The sequence below is a fragment of the Rhopalosiphum padi genome, chromosome 4, assembly GCF_020882245.1.
Source record: "Rhopalosiphum padi isolate XX-2018 chromosome 4, ASM2088224v1, whole genome shotgun sequence".
NCBI lineage: Eukaryota > Metazoa > Arthropoda > Insecta > Hemiptera > Aphididae > Rhopalosiphum > Rhopalosiphum padi.
Window position 1 is genome coordinate 41010046 of NC_083600.1, and position 18899 is coordinate 41028944.

At 30.1% G+C, this 18899-nt stretch overlaps 2 protein-coding genes across 3 annotated transcripts in view; both read right to left on the reverse strand.

The window, feature by feature from the left end:
- Nucleotides 1–288: 288 nt before the first annotated feature.
- LOC132929878 (nuclear cap-binding protein subunit 3-like) lies at nt 289–4112 on the reverse strand. The gene is made up of 8 exons (XM_060995510.1): nt 3478–4112; nt 3295–3401; nt 3095–3237; nt 2833–3002; nt 2600–2768; nt 2328–2513; nt 904–1093; nt 289–840 (listed from the first exon to the last, which is right to left on the reverse strand). The coding sequence occupies exons 1-8, from the start codon at nt 3619–3621 to the stop codon at nt 453–455; spliced, it is 1497 nt and encodes a 498-aa protein (XP_060851493.1). The 5' UTR covers nt 3622–4112; the 3' UTR covers nt 289–452.
- A 4675-nt stretch (nt 4113–8787) lies between these two features.
- Nucleotides 8788–18899, reverse strand: part of LOC132929495 (matrix metalloproteinase-2-like) — a 44082-nt gene continuing 33970 nt past the window's right edge. For both annotated transcript variants that reach the window (XM_060994877.1, XM_060994878.1), the window contains exons 3-10: nt 15962–16063; nt 15104–15270; nt 13303–13449; nt 12631–12773; nt 11546–11704; nt 10703–11128; nt 10005–10268; nt 8788–9305 (exon numbers count right to left, since the gene is read on the reverse strand). In XM_060994877.1, the coding sequence (XP_060850860.1) occupies nt 8974–9305; nt 10005–10268; nt 10703–11128; nt 11546–11704; nt 12631–12773; nt 13303–13449; nt 15104–15270; nt 15962–16063 (1740 nt within the window). In that variant the 3' untranslated portion in view covers nt 8788–8973. The remainder of the gene's footprint in view (nt 9306–10004; nt 10269–10702; nt 11129–11545; nt 11705–12630; nt 12774–13302; nt 13450–15103; nt 15271–15961; nt 16064–18899) is intronic.

Consider the following 18899-nt stretch of genomic DNA (forward strand, 5'->3'; position numbering starts at 1 on the left):
TATTCTTACACAAAAAAAAAAAAAAACTTTTCATTGTCTAATTATAATTCAGACATTTACTATATAAAATTTATAATAATTTAGAAAATCTTTGTATAAAAATACTAAAAATTATTGAAATAAAATTTGATAAATAACTCATTATTATAAATTAAATTTAAAAAAAAATTATGGCATTTAAACATTTTTATATTTAAAAACATTGTTTTTAAAACAGAATTCATGAAAACTTTTTAAAATTACTATTTAAGAGTATTAGGAATAATAATTAAAAATTAACACATTAAATACACATAATTACACAATAATTGATTGTGTTTTATTTTCTCACAACAATAAAATAGAAAAATAAATTGTTGTATAAGTAAGTAAAGGTTTATAATAAAACATTTGTAAAATGCATCATTAAAAAGTTTATGAAAACCAAAATGATTATTTATGTTCAATATTTGTTAACGTCGACTTGTACGCTTATAATATTTATCATTATTAATTTGTATCTGAAGTGGAGACACAGAACGAGCGTTATAGCGGTGACCATGTTTTCTATGAGGCCCTAGTCTACTCTTAATGTGTCTCTTTTCGTACACATCTTCATCACTGGTGTAATCACCATCATCTTCATGTAAATACTGGCGGCGCGGAATATCACGACGAGTTGCACGGCTAAATGGAATATCAGAATATTCCTCGTCATTAACATCTTCAATATCTACTTCAAGCGACTCATCATCAACATACTGATGTGCTTTAGCAGCGCGAATTGCTTTGGCTACTTTAGCAGACACCAAACGTCCATTAAGGCGTTCCCGCAAGTCGTTGGCTATATTAACTTGATGTCTAATAAAATAAATAAATTTTAAATGAAAACATTTAATATACATTATGTTTAGTTATATATACCTTGAATTTGAAGCTGAATTCAGACGCTTCCTTGTAATAGCTTGCGTCTCATCGTCTGCATACATACGCATTCTTGGTATTTTGCTCTCTCTATACCTTGCATCATTATAATCGTCATCGTCATCTTCACTAGCTGCACCTGATGATGATGTGGGTGGTGGTGGTGATGGAGTGCGTACTTTGGATTTGTCTGCAATAATTAACAACTCATAGAACAATTATGTAAGTATACAATACAATTTTATAATACATTAAGACATTAATAGCTTAGTTAATTTGAATGTTACATTATTATTAGAAATATTTTAATATATGTTTATTTTTTAAATAATTTATAAATTATAATCAAAAAACAAAAGTAAAAGGAAAGTAATGGTAGCTAACTATTTTTTCTTTAAATAAAAACACTTAAAACAATCACTGGTTTATATTTATATTAACTTAGTCAATTTTAAAATGTAACAAACCATCCCAACAAAAACTCCATTTAGATTTTAGATAATAAAATATTTTGTTAATTTAAAATCTATGACAAGTGATCATTTTTATTTTATACACAGCGATTATATTTTTCTTTAAGAATACTCCCATACCAAGAATTATTTCAACTATAATCCAATTCACCATACAATGTCACTTGATAGTTGGAATCTATGCAATATTTAAGATTAGGTCATTTAAAATCCATGTCTATTTTAGTTTACAACAATGGTGACCAACATTTTTTAACGAGGAACATAAAAAACTTTTTTGGTAGGCTAAGAATTTAAATTGTTTTCTAAATATTAATAGAATTAGTTATAGACATTTTATTTTGCAATTCTATAAAAAAAAAAGTAATCATTTTTCCATTTCTCTGAAAAAACACAATGCTTGTAATCTATTTTTGAAACTTTATGAACTGCACAATACAATAACAAGAAACAACCAAATTTATAAAGTTGAAAGATGATAATTTAGTGTTAGTGTAATGTAAAAAAATAAATAAAATAATATCATTTCATTTATCAAACAATGTAATAATAATAGCACCCTGGCACATGTTCATGTTAGATTAATACCACAATTGATGTTAAGCAATAAGAAAAAAAAGGAAAATTAATTTTTTTTTTTATATACATTATAATATTATCTTTAAACAAATGATCATTGATCTGCAAGCTGCTGACCTGTCGTGGTCACCACTGATCTTACACAACTTCAAAACTAGTTCAGATTTATTTTTATAATAATAATTATAATTTATCATATTTTATCCGGGTTTGAAAAACAAAAACAAAACATATTTATTTTGTAGGTTACTGGAAGGAAAATTTAGAAGAAAAACAGGATGTAAACGTATAAATTGTATCCTAAAAGTTATGATTAAATAAAAGTATATATAAAAGACTATATATAGGTTCACTTTCACCATAAAAACATACATTTAGCATCCATAGCATTGTCATATTGGCTCCAAGTTTTGGCTATGGCAGTCCAAGTGTTGATTCCTGGATTTTTGGCCAATTTCCACCGAACATCATCTTTCAACATTTCGTCACCGATATCGGGATGATTGATAACTGGTATATACTTACGTTTACGACTTTCTGGAGAAAATAATTCATAATCTACCAAAAAAAATTATTATTGTTATTTACTTAAGTTACTCATATATGTTTTAGTATTTTAAATAATTTAAAAAATTTATATTAACCTCCATCTTCTATATCGGTACTTTTGTTCTTTACGTCTTGCTTGTCATACACAGTACTGTATCTCATCAATATACACTTGGATTTTTCATGTGGTTTAATTGCTTTTCTCCACATACCCGGAGGCAACTCGTAACCCACACAGCTAACATAATCTTCTGATACTAATACCTATAATAACATTCAATATTACAAAACAATATATTACATATTTTAAATATAAGTTTGCTCATACATCATCTTGATCCATGTGGTCATCATTTTGATTTTCATTTAAAGCTCCATCATGTTCATTGTTTAATTCGTCATTAACTGCAGACGTAATATGCTTTAATTCGCGTATCGGACGAGTCAAGTCCAATAATGCCTTAGTAGGCATTCGATCGTCCAGCCAAACAACATTACCTAGAATTATCAAAAAAAAAAAAATGTCATGCAAGATAAAAACAAGTATAGATATGCTTTATGTATAGGTACTCGACAAACAATCCACTAACATTCAGAATTTGATACCCATTCCAAAAATTTAGGATCGTATTGATCGAAATATTCAATAATATCTTTAGTGGTCATTCCCATGACTCCGTGCAAATGTAAAGCGTTCAGCTGAATGTCTTTGTTGTTTTTGTTCATGCCAAGACTGGAAAGCAAAACACACATTGACTTACTCAAATCTACAAAATCTACCATAACATACCTGTTTAGAATATACTGGACTTGTTTGTCCGTGATGCCTGATGAATAATGTGTGGGCTGTTGATCTGAATTAGACGCAGTGGCTGCTTGGAAAGTGTTTCTGTTCAACTGGTAAGGAGATACATCAGGATCAGAGTATTTTAATCATGTATGAAAGAGATAAACACAAAATGAGGCCACATACTTTGGGTCTGTTTAGTTGTACCATCGGCTGACTGGTCCGCGCCGACGTGCTGTTGTCGACCGGCTGTTCATCATCGCTGTCCAATAATTCTCCGGGTTCCAGGAAACCGTCCGACAGGATGTCATCGGTATCACTTTCCGCCATCGCGATCGCAGAACTAAGTAAGAGCTCTTAGCTATTCCGGTTCCAGCTGCTTCTGCTCAAAATGCCAACAACAGCGTTCTCCGTTCAACGCATTTTCAGAGACGTCAGATACGGACACGACAGACTCGACAACTTGCTCGGGTAACGACCAACGATCCGTTATCAATAACAAAAAATTTCTGTTCGCTAAGGCCGAAATTTAAGCACTACGAACCGTGATAATACAGATTACCGATTGAGAATAGATAGTATGAGCGGGCGTCGGGGCGTCGGTGTGAAAGAAATAAAAGACGTGTATTGCGCGCTGTTATTTCATTTGAGCTACGCAGAAATTCCGTCGTATCGTCGTTCACCGTTGTTGTCGAAAATTGTTTTTGGTTTCGAGTTTATGACCGTCGCGACGACGACCGCATGATAAATGATAAAACAAATCTGTTTTATCATGGACGGCGCGTACGGTACGACCATACGACGCTCGACTCCCGTCGTAAAGGACTTTGCTACCTTTCGACATTGTTATTCGAAATAAAGCATTTTGCGATCGCTTTTCCGGTCGGCTTTGGTTTATACATAATATTCATAATTATTGTACAATATTGAATATTCGTAATAAACGACGATGGTCGTTGACGAATGACAATATTTAACGGTGTAACGCCGGAATTTCGTCATTCCGTGAATTTTTGCTCGTCGTGTTGGTAATAATACAGAATTCCGTCGCCAGTGGTCGCGTGTGTTATCAATTAATAAATACTGAACCACTCAGATACGACTGACACCATCGTACGAACGTCACAAACTCACAACTCACAATATGTCGTGCTATAACTACTGTGCAATCCCTATTTTTATGTGCAAAGCAAATCTAGAAAAAATCGTATGTTTACTAGTTACAACACTTACAACTTTTAAAAGATGTTTGTTTAGAAGTTCTGCTAAAAAAAAAAAAAATGTTAAAATGTGTAGTAGAAACTAGTAGCAATTACAAAAAATAGAGATACTAGTGTATAGTGTATACTGTAAGCTGTAACTGTATAACTAGGTAGTAGGTACATACACAAAACCGTCAACCATTCCCAATTTTTTTGTCATACCCACCAGTGGTGCACACACAACGCATAGAAAGTGTATGGGAACGTTTAAAATTTCAAATAGCTTAAAAATGCATGGTACAACAATCGGTACATCACCATCATTGCTGCCCTCGTATTTGGTGTTCCGATGATGGTGGCGTCTAAAAAACAAAAATGAGTGTACACTATAAATTGCTTATATGTAATATTATCGCAGTGTGTACGATAAAAATAGATGGGGTCGTGTTAAATCATATAAAATAAAGTTACAGAACCCAATAATGAATGAACTTTTATTTTGTTTAATTAAAATTTTAAATACATATAAGTATACGAAACGTATATTACAAATACAGGAGTGTTGTTAGTGGATGCAAACTCGAATTAAGGCGTAAGCGACGGATTTAGGGGCACCATACACTGACCTGATATTATTTTTACTAAAATATCTGTAATATGAAATAGTAAATTAAAGTCTGTATCGAGCGGTCTTGTACATAATTTTAGATACAATTATTTTTTATAATTTTGAATCCCATTTTTAACTTTAACATAGCTTATATTTAATAATAACTACTGGAATTAATTTTCAAAATTATTATCATCACTTAGCGTAATGTTATAACGTTATATATTTTATGGTTTAAGCATTTGGTAATATTTGTATACTTAAAATATTCCTTTATTGTGCATTGATTATTGAATAGGTAGTACTTAATCGTCTTAATCTATCGTGAATAGTCTATTATTGCCCTATATCAGTGGTCTTCAACTTTTTTGGACTCGTGACCCCCTTTTTTAGGCCTAAATTTTTCGCGACCAACGTAAGCTTTGTAAAAAAAGCTAAAATTGCTTACTGCTTTGCGGTAGTACTATTAAAACTGAATACAATACAAAAATTTTTAAACTGCATTTTCATTTATTAATTTTCTAAGTTAATAATTAAAAAATGATTTGTTTACCTTATATAATTTTATAAATTTTATTTTTATTTTAAAAAGAAGACTTATTGTGACCCAATTTTAAAGCTTACGCGATCCAAAAATGGGTCGCAAACAACCGGTTGAAGACCACTGCCAGAGGTGGTTTGAAATTTTTCAGTTGGTGGTTCAAGAATAGTTAAAACTTAAAACCACCAATAAAAACTTAAAACCATAATTTACTATTATTATTTATACTAAAATTTGCTAATTTTGATAATTGATATATTAAGTACCGAATTCTAAATAACCAAGTTAACAATTTGACATTACAAACCTAAAGATAAAAGATAAAATTAGTTTAATCTAGTATTTTCTAGAAGGTAAGTACTTCAGTGGCGGCTCGTAGATAGGGGCGATGGGGATTGCCCCTTTTCTAAAATTATCATTTATTACTAATTTATAAGTTTAATATCAAATTAAAAATTTATATTGTAGTATAATATTGTCAAAAATAAAAAAGGGTGTGCAAATGGGTATTGTTCTGCTGTATAGTAGAGATAGAGAATACAGGTCGCTATATAATGGATATGTTAAATTTAAATGCAATGACAGGTATCATTGTATACGAAAAACGATTCTGAACGGAGTTGTTTTGTCAGTCTAGGATAATTAGTAGGATATATTATATATTATTACCTATATTTAAATTGTAATATATCGTTATTTTACGTGATTTCATACAAAATTAAATTTCATACGCTGATAAAGTGTTTTCTATATTGACGCTAAAATTTTTTTTGAAGGAGAATTTATGGATAACCTTGAATTGGGTTTTTATTTACTAGGTATAAATCACAAAAATTTTACGAATTTTCAACTTCAAATTTCCTTGCAAATTTTCGCGATTTTGGTATATAAACATTTGAACTATAAATGCTTATAAACAAAAATTATGACTAACGATTTTTGATTTTTTTTTACTACGATAAGTACAACTTATAACAAACCTTATATTAAATTTTAAAGATTTTTTGGATTGCCAAATTTTTTATAGCCATTTCAAAAAAAAAACAGATAAATCGAAATTTTTAATTGTCTATAAATAGCTTAAAAAAAGTTAAAATATTTTGAAAATTTAATCGTAAATAGATAACACTAATATAAATATCTGGTAAAAATTTCAAGAATTTACAATGATTCGTTTTTGAGTTACAGCAAATTATACGTAAATATACGTTATATTTTATACGCTTATACGGGCTATACAATATACAGCATACTATAATAACAGATATATTGTGTATATACCTATATAGGTTTACCGTATACGTATACCTATATTTTATATTAAAACATTTTTTATAAGATGTTGATTACTTGCATAAATGCTTCATTCAGTAGCTAGGGCTTCAGTTCCCCTCCCAAATCTCAAACGCTATTTTTGCGCCTATGATTCTGGACAAAATTCGCTGTCTGATTTATTTTTAATAAATAAGAGTGTTTCGGTTCATCTATCAATGTTTTATCATCCACACTGTGCAAAATATTACATAAATATTATAAGTTGGTCGATAGATCATATTTTAACGAATGAACTGCGTAACACTATTCTAAAAAATCAAATTAAATACTTCGATTGACTGATGAAACGAAAGTAGGTACCCATCTCGAGCAACGTACGATTAAATCTTATACAAAACGTTGATAATCGAAGTGGAAAAATGTTCATCTGACAGAAGTTTCCATGGTTATGTTAATAGGTAGTTTTCATGCACCCAATTAAAACTAAAAAAAAAACTTCTATAATAGGTATTTATGATCAAAATATCTATGTAGTTTTCAATTTTTAACAACGTTCTAATGGTTATACAAATTAAAAAATAATTTATTTTATTTTAAATTACTCAAATTTTCTATGTGCTCTTATTAAATACCTATTTAAAAAGGTAAGATAAGATAGGTCCTACGACAAGTATTAAGAAAAACGTCTCCAATTTTAAGTACAATTATTTTATTTTAAACATTAAAAATCCGTAGGTAGAAAAAACATTGGCGATATCGATACAAAATAAAATTATAGGTAGGTACATAAATATAATCGTAAATATAGGTATAACACAGCTTTTAATAATATATTGTATATTATAGTATTATAATACGTAATACGTACGTTCATAATAAAAAATATAATTATAATATATACATAAATAGTTTAAGTAGGTAATATATAAAAACGCAATAATATAATATCCATAAATCAAATACCTTTTTACATGTATAGTAAATATATTTATACAAATAGGTATATAATATAATAATGTTGATAGAAAAAATATCACAAAATTCAATAAACATTGTAAACAACGTAGAGTTTGATGACGATAAAATTTAGCCACAACACTACTGTACCTTGCACGTGGGAGTGATTGGCTTAAAGGTCTAAAAACACGATCGGAATACCGTCTTTATAAAATCTCGAAAAATTACTTACAGCAAACAGATGATCTGGGGTGCACCGTTTCATTCGGTATATTTCACTATATTTGGAAATACAGGTTGATCACCAAACATGCTCATAGTTTATTCTTTTTTTTCATTAATAATACAGTTATTCAAAATCTAATTTTTGGAGTTTTTTAATATATCTATCCTTAAAGATTATATTTTTAAACTATTGACATTTGTATACTACTGAAGTATGTCCCGCGGAAACTGACAAACTCTAATTAATTTAGTGGATAATTTTATTGAAAATGTTGACGTATCAAAATCAAAATTTAAAAGAGTAATTTTTGAGTTATTTGACTTTGTGTAATTAAAAATAATAGATAAGTCCATGATAATGGGTTAGAAACATATGGGGGCTATAGCGGTGTGTTAAACATTTAAGTAGGTAATTAATATTTATCTTTCAATATCTTTATTTTGTAAAAATGATTAAAGTATAATAAACATAAAAAATCCAATTTTTAAGGACATTAAAAATCCTTTATGTAAAAATTTTAACGAATAAAAAAACTGTTTATTCGAATTTTGAATTAGATGTATCAATTTCTTACAAAAGTTTCTAATAATTTTTCGCGAATCTCGGGTATCCGATAGGCCCAAATTGACACTGCCGGTAGTCGCACCACTCGCACCATATAACATATATTATTATATCAGACACATCAGTTACATTATATTATTATTTGGTCGAATGACTCGATAGAATCGATCGTCACACTCGACGACCGGAACTTTGCCGGACGCCGAGAATAATTATACATTTATACATCACAATAGCTATTACAATATTATAAATACATTATATATAATATGATGACGAACGCGTATGGTTTTTCGTGTGGCGACTTTCACCGCGCCCAACGAGCGATTGTCGCTAGCGACGCCATCGTAACCGACCACGCCACGATCGGCGGTGGCGTATGATCCGTGGCGATGGACCTCGAAGAGCCTACGTTGTCGCCACCTGAGGGTCCGTCGTCGGCGCTTCGAAATCGGCCTCCGATGCCCTTCTGACCAGTCGTTCGGCCCTTGTTTTTGGTGTCAGGCCACCGATCACCGGTGCCCGTCGCAGTGCAGTTGAACCAAAACGCGCCGATCGATCTGGGCTCTTCCTGTTCGACGCGCATCCTGAGATCGTTGAACTTCCAGAAATCGCGGTTCTTGAAGAAGTACGTCGCTCCTAAACACACATTTTGTATTGGCATTATTCATCAGATTTATCAGTCATAGGGACATTTTTGGTTTTAATCCATATAACAAATAAGTACAAGTATATATAAATTAACTCAAATTAATTATATTATATGTATTATAATATATGACAGCTATTTTATATTTACAGTTTGCAGATATCACATCAAACTTTTTCCTACCGAACTAAATTTCGCTCGTGCGTGGAGCTGATTTCAATCTTGGCCGAATCACAACCATTACTTACGGTTCGTGTGGCAAACTTCGCTAGCGACTGAAATAGCTCACTATGCCCGACTTGCCGCAACGGGCTTCCGCAACTCATGTATTTCACAAATAACATGTCGTATAATATACATTTTTTTGACTCGTGTAGTCGCTTTGCCGATGTCCATTGGGAGGGGGGGGGGGGGTAAATAACAATTACCAAACACTGAATATTCGTACTAATACAACTCTGTTTCCACACTACATAATGGCGGGTATCAGCAATATTAGCGAATATTTGCTAAATACGCTACGCCATGTCGCGAGAACCCGACTTAAAAATCAGAACTTATACGCGTTTGAACTTTAATTAAACGGTTATAGAATTTTCATTTGCCCAACCTCTAACCAATAGGTACAATGTACAAATAATTATGAAAATTATTGGTAAAATTTAGAAATAATTATCCGTTCCGCTCACCGTCGTGCCACTGGAACGCCGCGTCGATGTTGTACCCCGCTCCCCGCCATATGGACATGTCCCGTGGGTAGTCCAGCTCCATCTTGCCCGTTTCGTCATCGCACCTCCAGTACATTGTGCCGCTGAATATGTACGTTTTGCTGTTGTGACCCCAGACGAACGCCGCGTCCACGTGGTCCAACTCTTCGGGTAGTCCGAGCGCCGTCAACGGTTTCGGGTATCCTGGTAGCGGATTGTTGCCGTCGAACACATAATAATTGCGACCTGCGTGAAGAATAATCACGGAGAATTATTTTATGATAAAAAGAAGTATAAACAAAGACAGGCGTGCACAGGGATTTTTAATGGGAGGAGGATGTTATATCTTATAATAGTAATCGCATACATGACACACGGACTGTATATTGGAAAAACATCTGTAAAGACGCAAATAGCGGGTTCTCAGGAGTTAATTTGTTAATAAATTTTTAACCATGGACTAAGATATGTCCTAAGGTTATGTCCTAGGACATGTACCTAAGTTATGAGCATATCATATTCCGTGTTTGTAATTGTAGAAAAAGTTAATTTTTAAAATAAATAAATAAATATGGCCTTTAACTAGAGAGACCTGTTGCTCTCAGAAAAAATAATAAATAGATAAGTTTTAAATGTTTGTATCCGTAAATACATTATAATATAAAATTGATTTAACTAACCTATGAAAAACACAATCTTGCCGTCTTGTCTTTCGTACACGGCGTCCACCTGGGTCATATTTTCGGGTAGGTTGTACCATAGCCGGGCGATCAGAGCCGGATATCCGGCGTATAGTCCCTTGGAACCTAGTCTCCATGTATATTTGCCCTTGAAGAAGAACGTCTCTTTCCGTATGATCGACACTGCATCGAAAGATGTGTTGCAAAAGTCCGGTTTTTCGTTAACGACCACTGCAACATCCGGTCGTCTCGGCGGCGTTATCCTACTGGTAGTGGATTTCGTGGGGGTCACAGGTGTAGTATAAATGGTCATGGTCGTGGACCTGGTAACCTCTGTAGTAGTCGGAACGGTGGTCGAAAGAACCGGTCTCTGCGAAGTCGGTCTGTACACTGGTATGTCACCCCAGCTCTTGTCATCTTTCGCACCTATTTAAAAGAAACGAATAAATAATTAATGCCATGCAAATAAAATCATAGTTGATATTTTGAAAAAAAATATCAAAAATTATCATATTGTAATTTGTTGGCTATAGTAAATTGTACTTATTTTATTAACTAACCACGTAGTTTTTCTTGAATTCATAAATTAATAATTAAATACTCCTTTTCTGCTTTCAACATATTTATATATTTAGTAGTAAATAATAAGAATTAATAATATTTTCGACGCACTGGCCGTATGCGAGTGTGGCGTAATAAATATTGTCACGAACTCACAACGTAAAGTGCTAATTAATTAACGTATTAATGTACCAGGAAAAAGATTATTAATTTATAAATAACAACTTTCGTGGTCTTCAGGATATACGCAAATTTTGCAGTGGAATTTCCGTTTACACTTACCATAAAGGACCTGTATACCGATTCGGTCGTCATTGGGAAGTTCAAAGTCGGATTGCATTTCTTGGTACCACGGAAACATCAATGCGTCTTGTACCGACGAGTGTGAAAGACCGAGTGAATGTCCAAATTCGTGAACGGCCACCCTGAACAGACTAGTTCCTGTAGAGATGCAAACAATTATTTTTAGATAATTAATAGTATTAACTTATGTAAATATATTAGATAATAAATAATAATATAGACACAAAAAATAGGACTTCCAGTAAACGCCACAATTGTGCAAACAATTTGTACTCATAATGTTGAAAAATATAATACACGTGGTTGGCGAGTCACACAGTCGTTGTCCTCACATCAGCCACACATTCGTCAAAAATATAAATTATTGTATCTAATTTGATTTATACATTATATATAATTTTTATTCAAGTAAAATACCATGTCTTTTTCAGAAGTGAACTTTTACTATATTATCTACACACAAGGTCTAAATTATTTAATTATAGGATATTTATCAACGCCTAGATGTATGTAATAGAAACAACTACGATCATTGACGAAAACTACTATATTTATAGTAATCTGTGTTTATATGAGTTAATTTTACTTATATTATTTAGGTACCTATCATGAAAATAAAATATCCAATACATTTTTATATTCTAATAAATAATAATATACTATTATTGATATTGTTAGATTGTTTTCGAAATTGCAGTATAAAACTGAGAAATAAAGTAGGTAGTAGGTACCTATCAATACTTGACAAGGATTGGATAGATATTTGGGAGGATGCATTCTGGGGGACTTTAAGTTCTTTTCTATTTGTGCCAAAAATAATAGTTATTTTAAGAGATATATCCTCCCTCTCCCGTTTGATCACCGTACGTGATGTCTTTATCTTATAGTTTTACTTGTGCAGTATATTATGTACTTACTATGATTTACAGTGTTATAAGTAAATTTCTTTAAGTAATGTACAGACGTACCCGGACCCAAGTGTACTGTTATATAGTATAAGACCTATACTAACCCAACATATACTATAGGACCTATAGTATAGGTAGTCGTTTTTAAGTACTCACCGTCTTTGCTTGTCTTATCAGCTACCAGCCATTCTTCCTCCTCGTCGAAATGAGCGTCACCCCCTCGTCCGGTACCCGGGAAGAATGCATGAGCTAACACTTGACCTGGCCCGTCAAACGGATATCCGTCGCCATGGTAACCTCTGCGTTAAGTAGAAAAAGATAGTCAGAATAGTTTTGGATTGTATTATAATATTATTATGAGCCACGCGCGCCATAATATGCAATCTATACAACTAAGTAAAAAAATCCAAAAACAATGAACACGGGATGAAGTCTATAATATAATGAAGTGAACTGTAAAATAGATTAGGATTATCCGATTTCTTGGTTACATATTATTACGAGTACCTATAGTATAATGCGATTTGCAGTTATTAAACGATGAGTAAACGACGAGATATAATAAATGCAATGAGTATACTATCTAAAAAAAAATTACATTTTTAACATTAACGATGAAGATACTCATGTAGGTATTATGTTTTATAAAAAATCAATTTTGATTTTAAATTTAGGTTTTTTTTTTAAGATAACGTTTCTGCCGATTTTGGATTTCTCCAGCTCTACATACCGAGTATGTAAACACAATTGTAGTTATTACACACTGCGCGCTACGTAATGTATTCGTAATAGGTATTAAGATTTAAAACAACTCCCATCAATACTAACTTTTCGAAAAACACCAGTATGTCCGCAGATTCGCTGTTAACTTCTCGGAACGTGAGCTTGGAATACTTGGACCACACTTGAAACGCTCTGTTCAAGTCCGACCTCACCCATCCGTGGTCTACCTTATCCAAGCGCCTCGTCCGCAAACTGAGAACATATTATAAATAACATCGATTATTATTAGTTTGTTATTGGACCGCATAAAAATGCGTATTGCATAAATCTGCAGATGATGTAATGTAATTTCAATAAAATATGCAGTACCTATAATTATAGCAATTTAATTTATTATTGCCTATTGGTGCTCAAACGCTTGTGTTGATGGAATTCATAATAATATTTATACTCACGTAATTATATAAAAAATATATAAACTACAAAGAAAAATATTTGATTTTTAAAACAAACAGATGGGTACACTACTACACTGAGAGAGTATTTAAAATACATAGTATTTGAGTACTTAAAAAGTATTTGAATGATTTTACTCAAGTACTTTACGTCTTAACAAGACTGAATATATGGGTATTGTATTAACACTATTTTTTATCGTTTTAAATACCTACACGATTTTTATTTTATATTAGATCTCGATTGACTGCAAGTGCAGTTCACGACATAAATTATAATAATAATATGTAGACACGAAAGAAAAATATGGTCCACGCCGCGTTGTTAGTTGATATTATCGTGTTGTAGTGTACTAGTGTTATTCCAAAATACAATAATCCACGAGCGTATTGCAAGCTGCTCTCGGCGACGAGCATGTAGATCCCCGAGTCACTCACTCAAGGAGGTTGTGGTGGCGCCAATTTGAACATCACATCCAAATTGAGTGAGTAACTCTGAATATCCATTGCGTTTCATTGTTTATCATTTTTATTATTTTAATAATTTTTTTTTTTTATTAATTGATAGGTATAATATGTATATGATGCAGAAAAAATATAAATTTATACAGAATCATATAAGTGTATCGTCATTTCGCAGTCGTCGTTAACATCGTCTTGCGGAATATACGCTGACTATTAAAAAGACGATTTTTATTAATAAATTATCGTCTAATTGGTACGTTTTTCTGTGGTTTTTATCAACATTTTAATTATAATCGATATTTTACTTTATGTATTTATGATGGGTAATTTTTAGATCTATTTTAAAATTTTAATTTTGTTGTAAATTTAGTAGTTTGTTGATTTTGGTAAAAAATGTATACTTGAAATTTTAGTTTCTAATATTAACTATTGAGTATTGCCAGTGTTGGTATTATTTAGTTGGATTCTAATATACCTATATTGAAACGAAGAATTTTATGATTGAACTATTTACACATTATAATTTATTATGTACAAAATTTCTACCATCATTTATTACTTATTGTAAGTTTATTGAATATTGCGAATTTATGAACACGTATCGTTGTCTCTATCATTCGTTTCTTTTATGATCGGTAGCGGAACACACGATAGGTGGTCGTAGTAGTCAAGAGATGGTGTTAGTACAATGCAGTAATGAACAAATTATATGAAAACATTACTATGGTTAAATCGTTCAATGCCGTTACAATACCATTATTTTTCAAAACATACATTCTATAATTATTATATTCTAACAAGACCTTAGAACAGGTTAAAAATTCGATTTGAATAACTTCTTATAAAATCAACTTTTTTTTTTATTTATCACCAGTTAATTAAATCACCTAGGTACTAAAATTATGTACAATATAGTATATATTTACGTAATCACGTGAGTATTTACACTTTGTGAAAAAATGTTGAAAAGACTTTATTTCACTCACCTCCACGTCAAGTTGACGTGATGCCATTTTTGACCTTGCAAAGTATAGCGTTTAGTCCGCTGCTGACTCGCAGTCTGTGATATATCGGGAACGCCGCATCTTGGTTTTTTCATTAACTCTTTAGTAGCTGCGTCCATTTTACCGGTGACAGGAATGTTTCCAAATGTCTAACAAAAATATTAGAAATTTTTCATGAAGTGCATGTTATTTTAAAATATAATATAATTATCGTTCTGGTAACTTCGAAAATCATATTGCCACAGCACATTCATTTAGTAGTATACAAATCCTAATAATATAATAATATTATTTAAGTATATTTAAAATTTCTATAAATTAGAATTTGAATAAATTAATAATAACAGGAAAAATGGAGTTGATAATGCTTGGTCAATCAATCTAAATTTTAAGTACAATTTCTGAAAATTAAGAAATAAACTGGGTACACAATTATAACTCCCATTGACCCACGTTACTAGACACAGATGAAAAAAATTAAGGTAGTAAAAATAATTATTAAATTGTTTATACAAATTACATTTTCTTAATAAAAAAGCAATAAGGTCAAGGCTGTAACAGGAAATTAATTTCTGGGGGGGGGGGGGGGTGTTAAGCTAAAAAAATTGTGGTTTGATTAAAACAGAGATTGAAATAGTTATTTTACTACCACATAATATAACACGAACAAATTTCAGGGGTGGACACCCCACAGGTACGGCCTTGAATAAGGTAGGTAATATTTTTTGAATAATCAGTGTTATTCGTTGTCAACAAAAAAAAATCATTCAAATATGTGTACAATATGTGATTCGTGTTATTATTGTATTTATGTGTATATAAACTGTATATAATATATACCTGCAATGTTCGTAAAGCATCGTGTAGTTGATTTCCATCCCTCAAGTTGCCAGTTTCTAGATCTGATTCTGGCAAGTAACCAAACTTCATCAAATACCCTTGCTGTGAAAAAAAAAATATTATAAATAATAATCCAATAATATGTTAACGTAAAAAAATGGAAAAACTCATTAGACAATAAACATAAATATACATATATTATACAATGTATAACCTCTATTTAAAGATCTTAATATAATATTCTTTGAAACAATTTTCGCTAAAAAGAAATACAATTTTTTCACTTAAAAAAAACTCATTTTTAGTGAAAGAAATGTATACAAATAGTATATATATAATATTACTAAATTAATTAAAATAAAAAAATACATTTAAATTATATTAAGTATGTAAATTACAATTTTTTAATTTGATTATGTTATAGAAGAACTTTCTGACATCCTGTTGAACAACTTTTGAACATTCTGACTATGATAAAAAATGATTGCACTTATTTAAATAAATAAGTTTGATTGACAAGTGTGTTACACTGTATATATTATAATATGTGACAATACAAAAGTTTTTAAATTTGTTGTAGAAAAATACAACACAAAATTAATTTGTTAAATAGATTTTTAAAGTTTTTCGTTAAGTAAAAAGTTTTTGAGTAAAAATGTTATGGCTCCATAAAATATTTTGTTAAATAGAAGTTTATTAAATAAAGGTTACATTGGTATATATGTATTAATTTATACCTATTTTACTAATGGTAGTTAATTTATAGAAGAATAAAACTAAACAAAATAGTATAAATATTTTATTTAAAATATATAAATAGTAGTAAAATCTCAACTAAATGTAAAATTATAAGGCGTTCCAAAATTATTATTGTGGGTTAACAGCGTTCCTTTTGGTGTGGATATACTTATATAAATACACATTTAAAGTAAAGTAAACTTTCTAATAAAATAGAATTAAATTAATGAAAATTATTTCTAAATTACATGATAACATACAAACACATAAATTGTGTGAGTACTATTTAATTTAGAGGATTCTACTTACATATCCAACTTAAGATATTATTAAAATATTCGTAAATCTGTGTCGTATGTTATCGTCATTTTTTTAAGTATGGAAACATTAAAATGATCCATAATAATCTTATTCATGATTTAGAGCAGCACTGCGAATCATTAATGATAGATTGAACTTACGCCTAATATCTAGTGATGCAATGACTTGAATATATCATACAAATGTAATAAAATAAAAAAAATCAATATCTAGGTCACAAATTAGTTTGTCTCCGAAAACAGTTTAGTCGTGTGTCAACGATGAACACATGATTATTCTTAAAATGATTAAATTAATCGGAAAAAACTAAATTATATAAAAAAAAATGATACAAATATTTACAAATATCTAGGTATTACAGAATATTGAAAACAAGTTAATTATTTATTATTATATTATGTAAATATTATACTGAATATACTAATCATCGAATAATTTAATACATAAATAAGGACAACACAAATCCGAAATAATAATATTATAATAAAAAATATAATATAATGTTTACCTAATGCAGTTCTGTGCAAATAAATAAGTAATATTTTTTTATAATTTATTATAATATTCGCATATATCACGTTGGTGGACTTATGCAGTATCGAGAAAATTTTTCAGGTAAACAAAAATTTGGATTTGAATCAAAATAGCATTTTTTTTTTAAAAAGGTTTCAGGATAGATGTTAATAAATAAAAAGTACAAACTAGTTTTTTTGTATTAACTAATATCGTGTCACCGTGTTTAGGATGTTGGTCAAGGTCATACGTATAAAATAAAATATATATATGTAGTTATTCAGCGGTTTTATTACATTCTAATGAATAATATATTAAACCAGTAAATCTAAATCGGTTCTTAAACTGTAAACTTTTAACGTCAATACAATATAAAGTTATCAAATTAAAATAATTTAAAGGTTACCTAAGGGTGAATGTATATGATATAAATACGTACAATACGTACACAGGTATAATAGGTATGTTAATATCAGTTGAAAGTAGAAGGTAAACACATTTAGACAAAATTACATTTTATACAACAACTTTAATGTATTATTAGTATTATCAATTAAGTATTATATATTTATATACCGGGTAATTCATTTAACGTAAGATACTCATCTTTATTTCAAAAAATATTAGCCTTTTTAAAAATATTTATTTTAAATCGTTAAGAAATATATTGTTTTTATTTTTTTTTATCGTTATAAATTTTTAATTTTTTTATAATAAGTATTTAAAGTTATAACGAGTAGAGCGGAATGGTATAACACCTGTAGTCTGTACCCTGAAAAATGTTACATCACTACTCCACTCATCAAAATTTTAAACACTTATAAGTTATAAGTAATAAGTATATAAATATATAATATCTAATAAGCTACTTGTCCAATATTCGTATTGATCTAAATACTCAATAAATTCATATAATATTTTGCTTAGGAATATGAAATTAAAAATGTATGTTGTCGTTCTAAAGATTAAAAAAGCTAATAAAAGATAACGATAAAAAATAATAAAACATATTATTTTTTCTAAAAAGCGTTAATTTTTAACGACTTAAAATTATACAAAAGAAATATTTTCAATTCAATTTGTGTTGTACGCAATATAGTGAGTGTCTTACGGTAAAAGGTTTACACCGTGTAGTAGGTACGTTAATTAAATAAATCACGTACTTATATATAATGTCAAATTTGAGTGAACAGCTATATATAGTGTATACAAGTTGATTAAATATGATTTATCGTTTATTTATTTGGATTTTTGTAGGATGTTTATTTGAAATATTTTGAAAATGGGAAGCGATAAAAACGTGCTGTGGTCATCAACACTAGAAGAGTGATTTTTTGACACGGATCGATGGTAACAATAATGCAGC

Bases quoted from the DNA above. Each gene is read 5' to 3' on its own strand.
- LOC132929878 (XM_060995510.1), bottom strand. From the start codon at position 3,621: ATGGCGGAAAGTGATACCGATGACATCCTGTCGGACGGTTTCCTGGAA. The intron at 3,402-3,477 runs GTATGTGGCCTC...TCTCCTTACCAG, and splicing joins TACAACTAAACAGACCCAAA to TTGAACAGAAACACTTTCCA. The intron at 2,514-2,599 runs GTTAATATAAAT...TTTTTTTGGTAG, and splicing joins TACCGATATAGAAGATGGAG to ATTATGAATTATTTTCTCCA.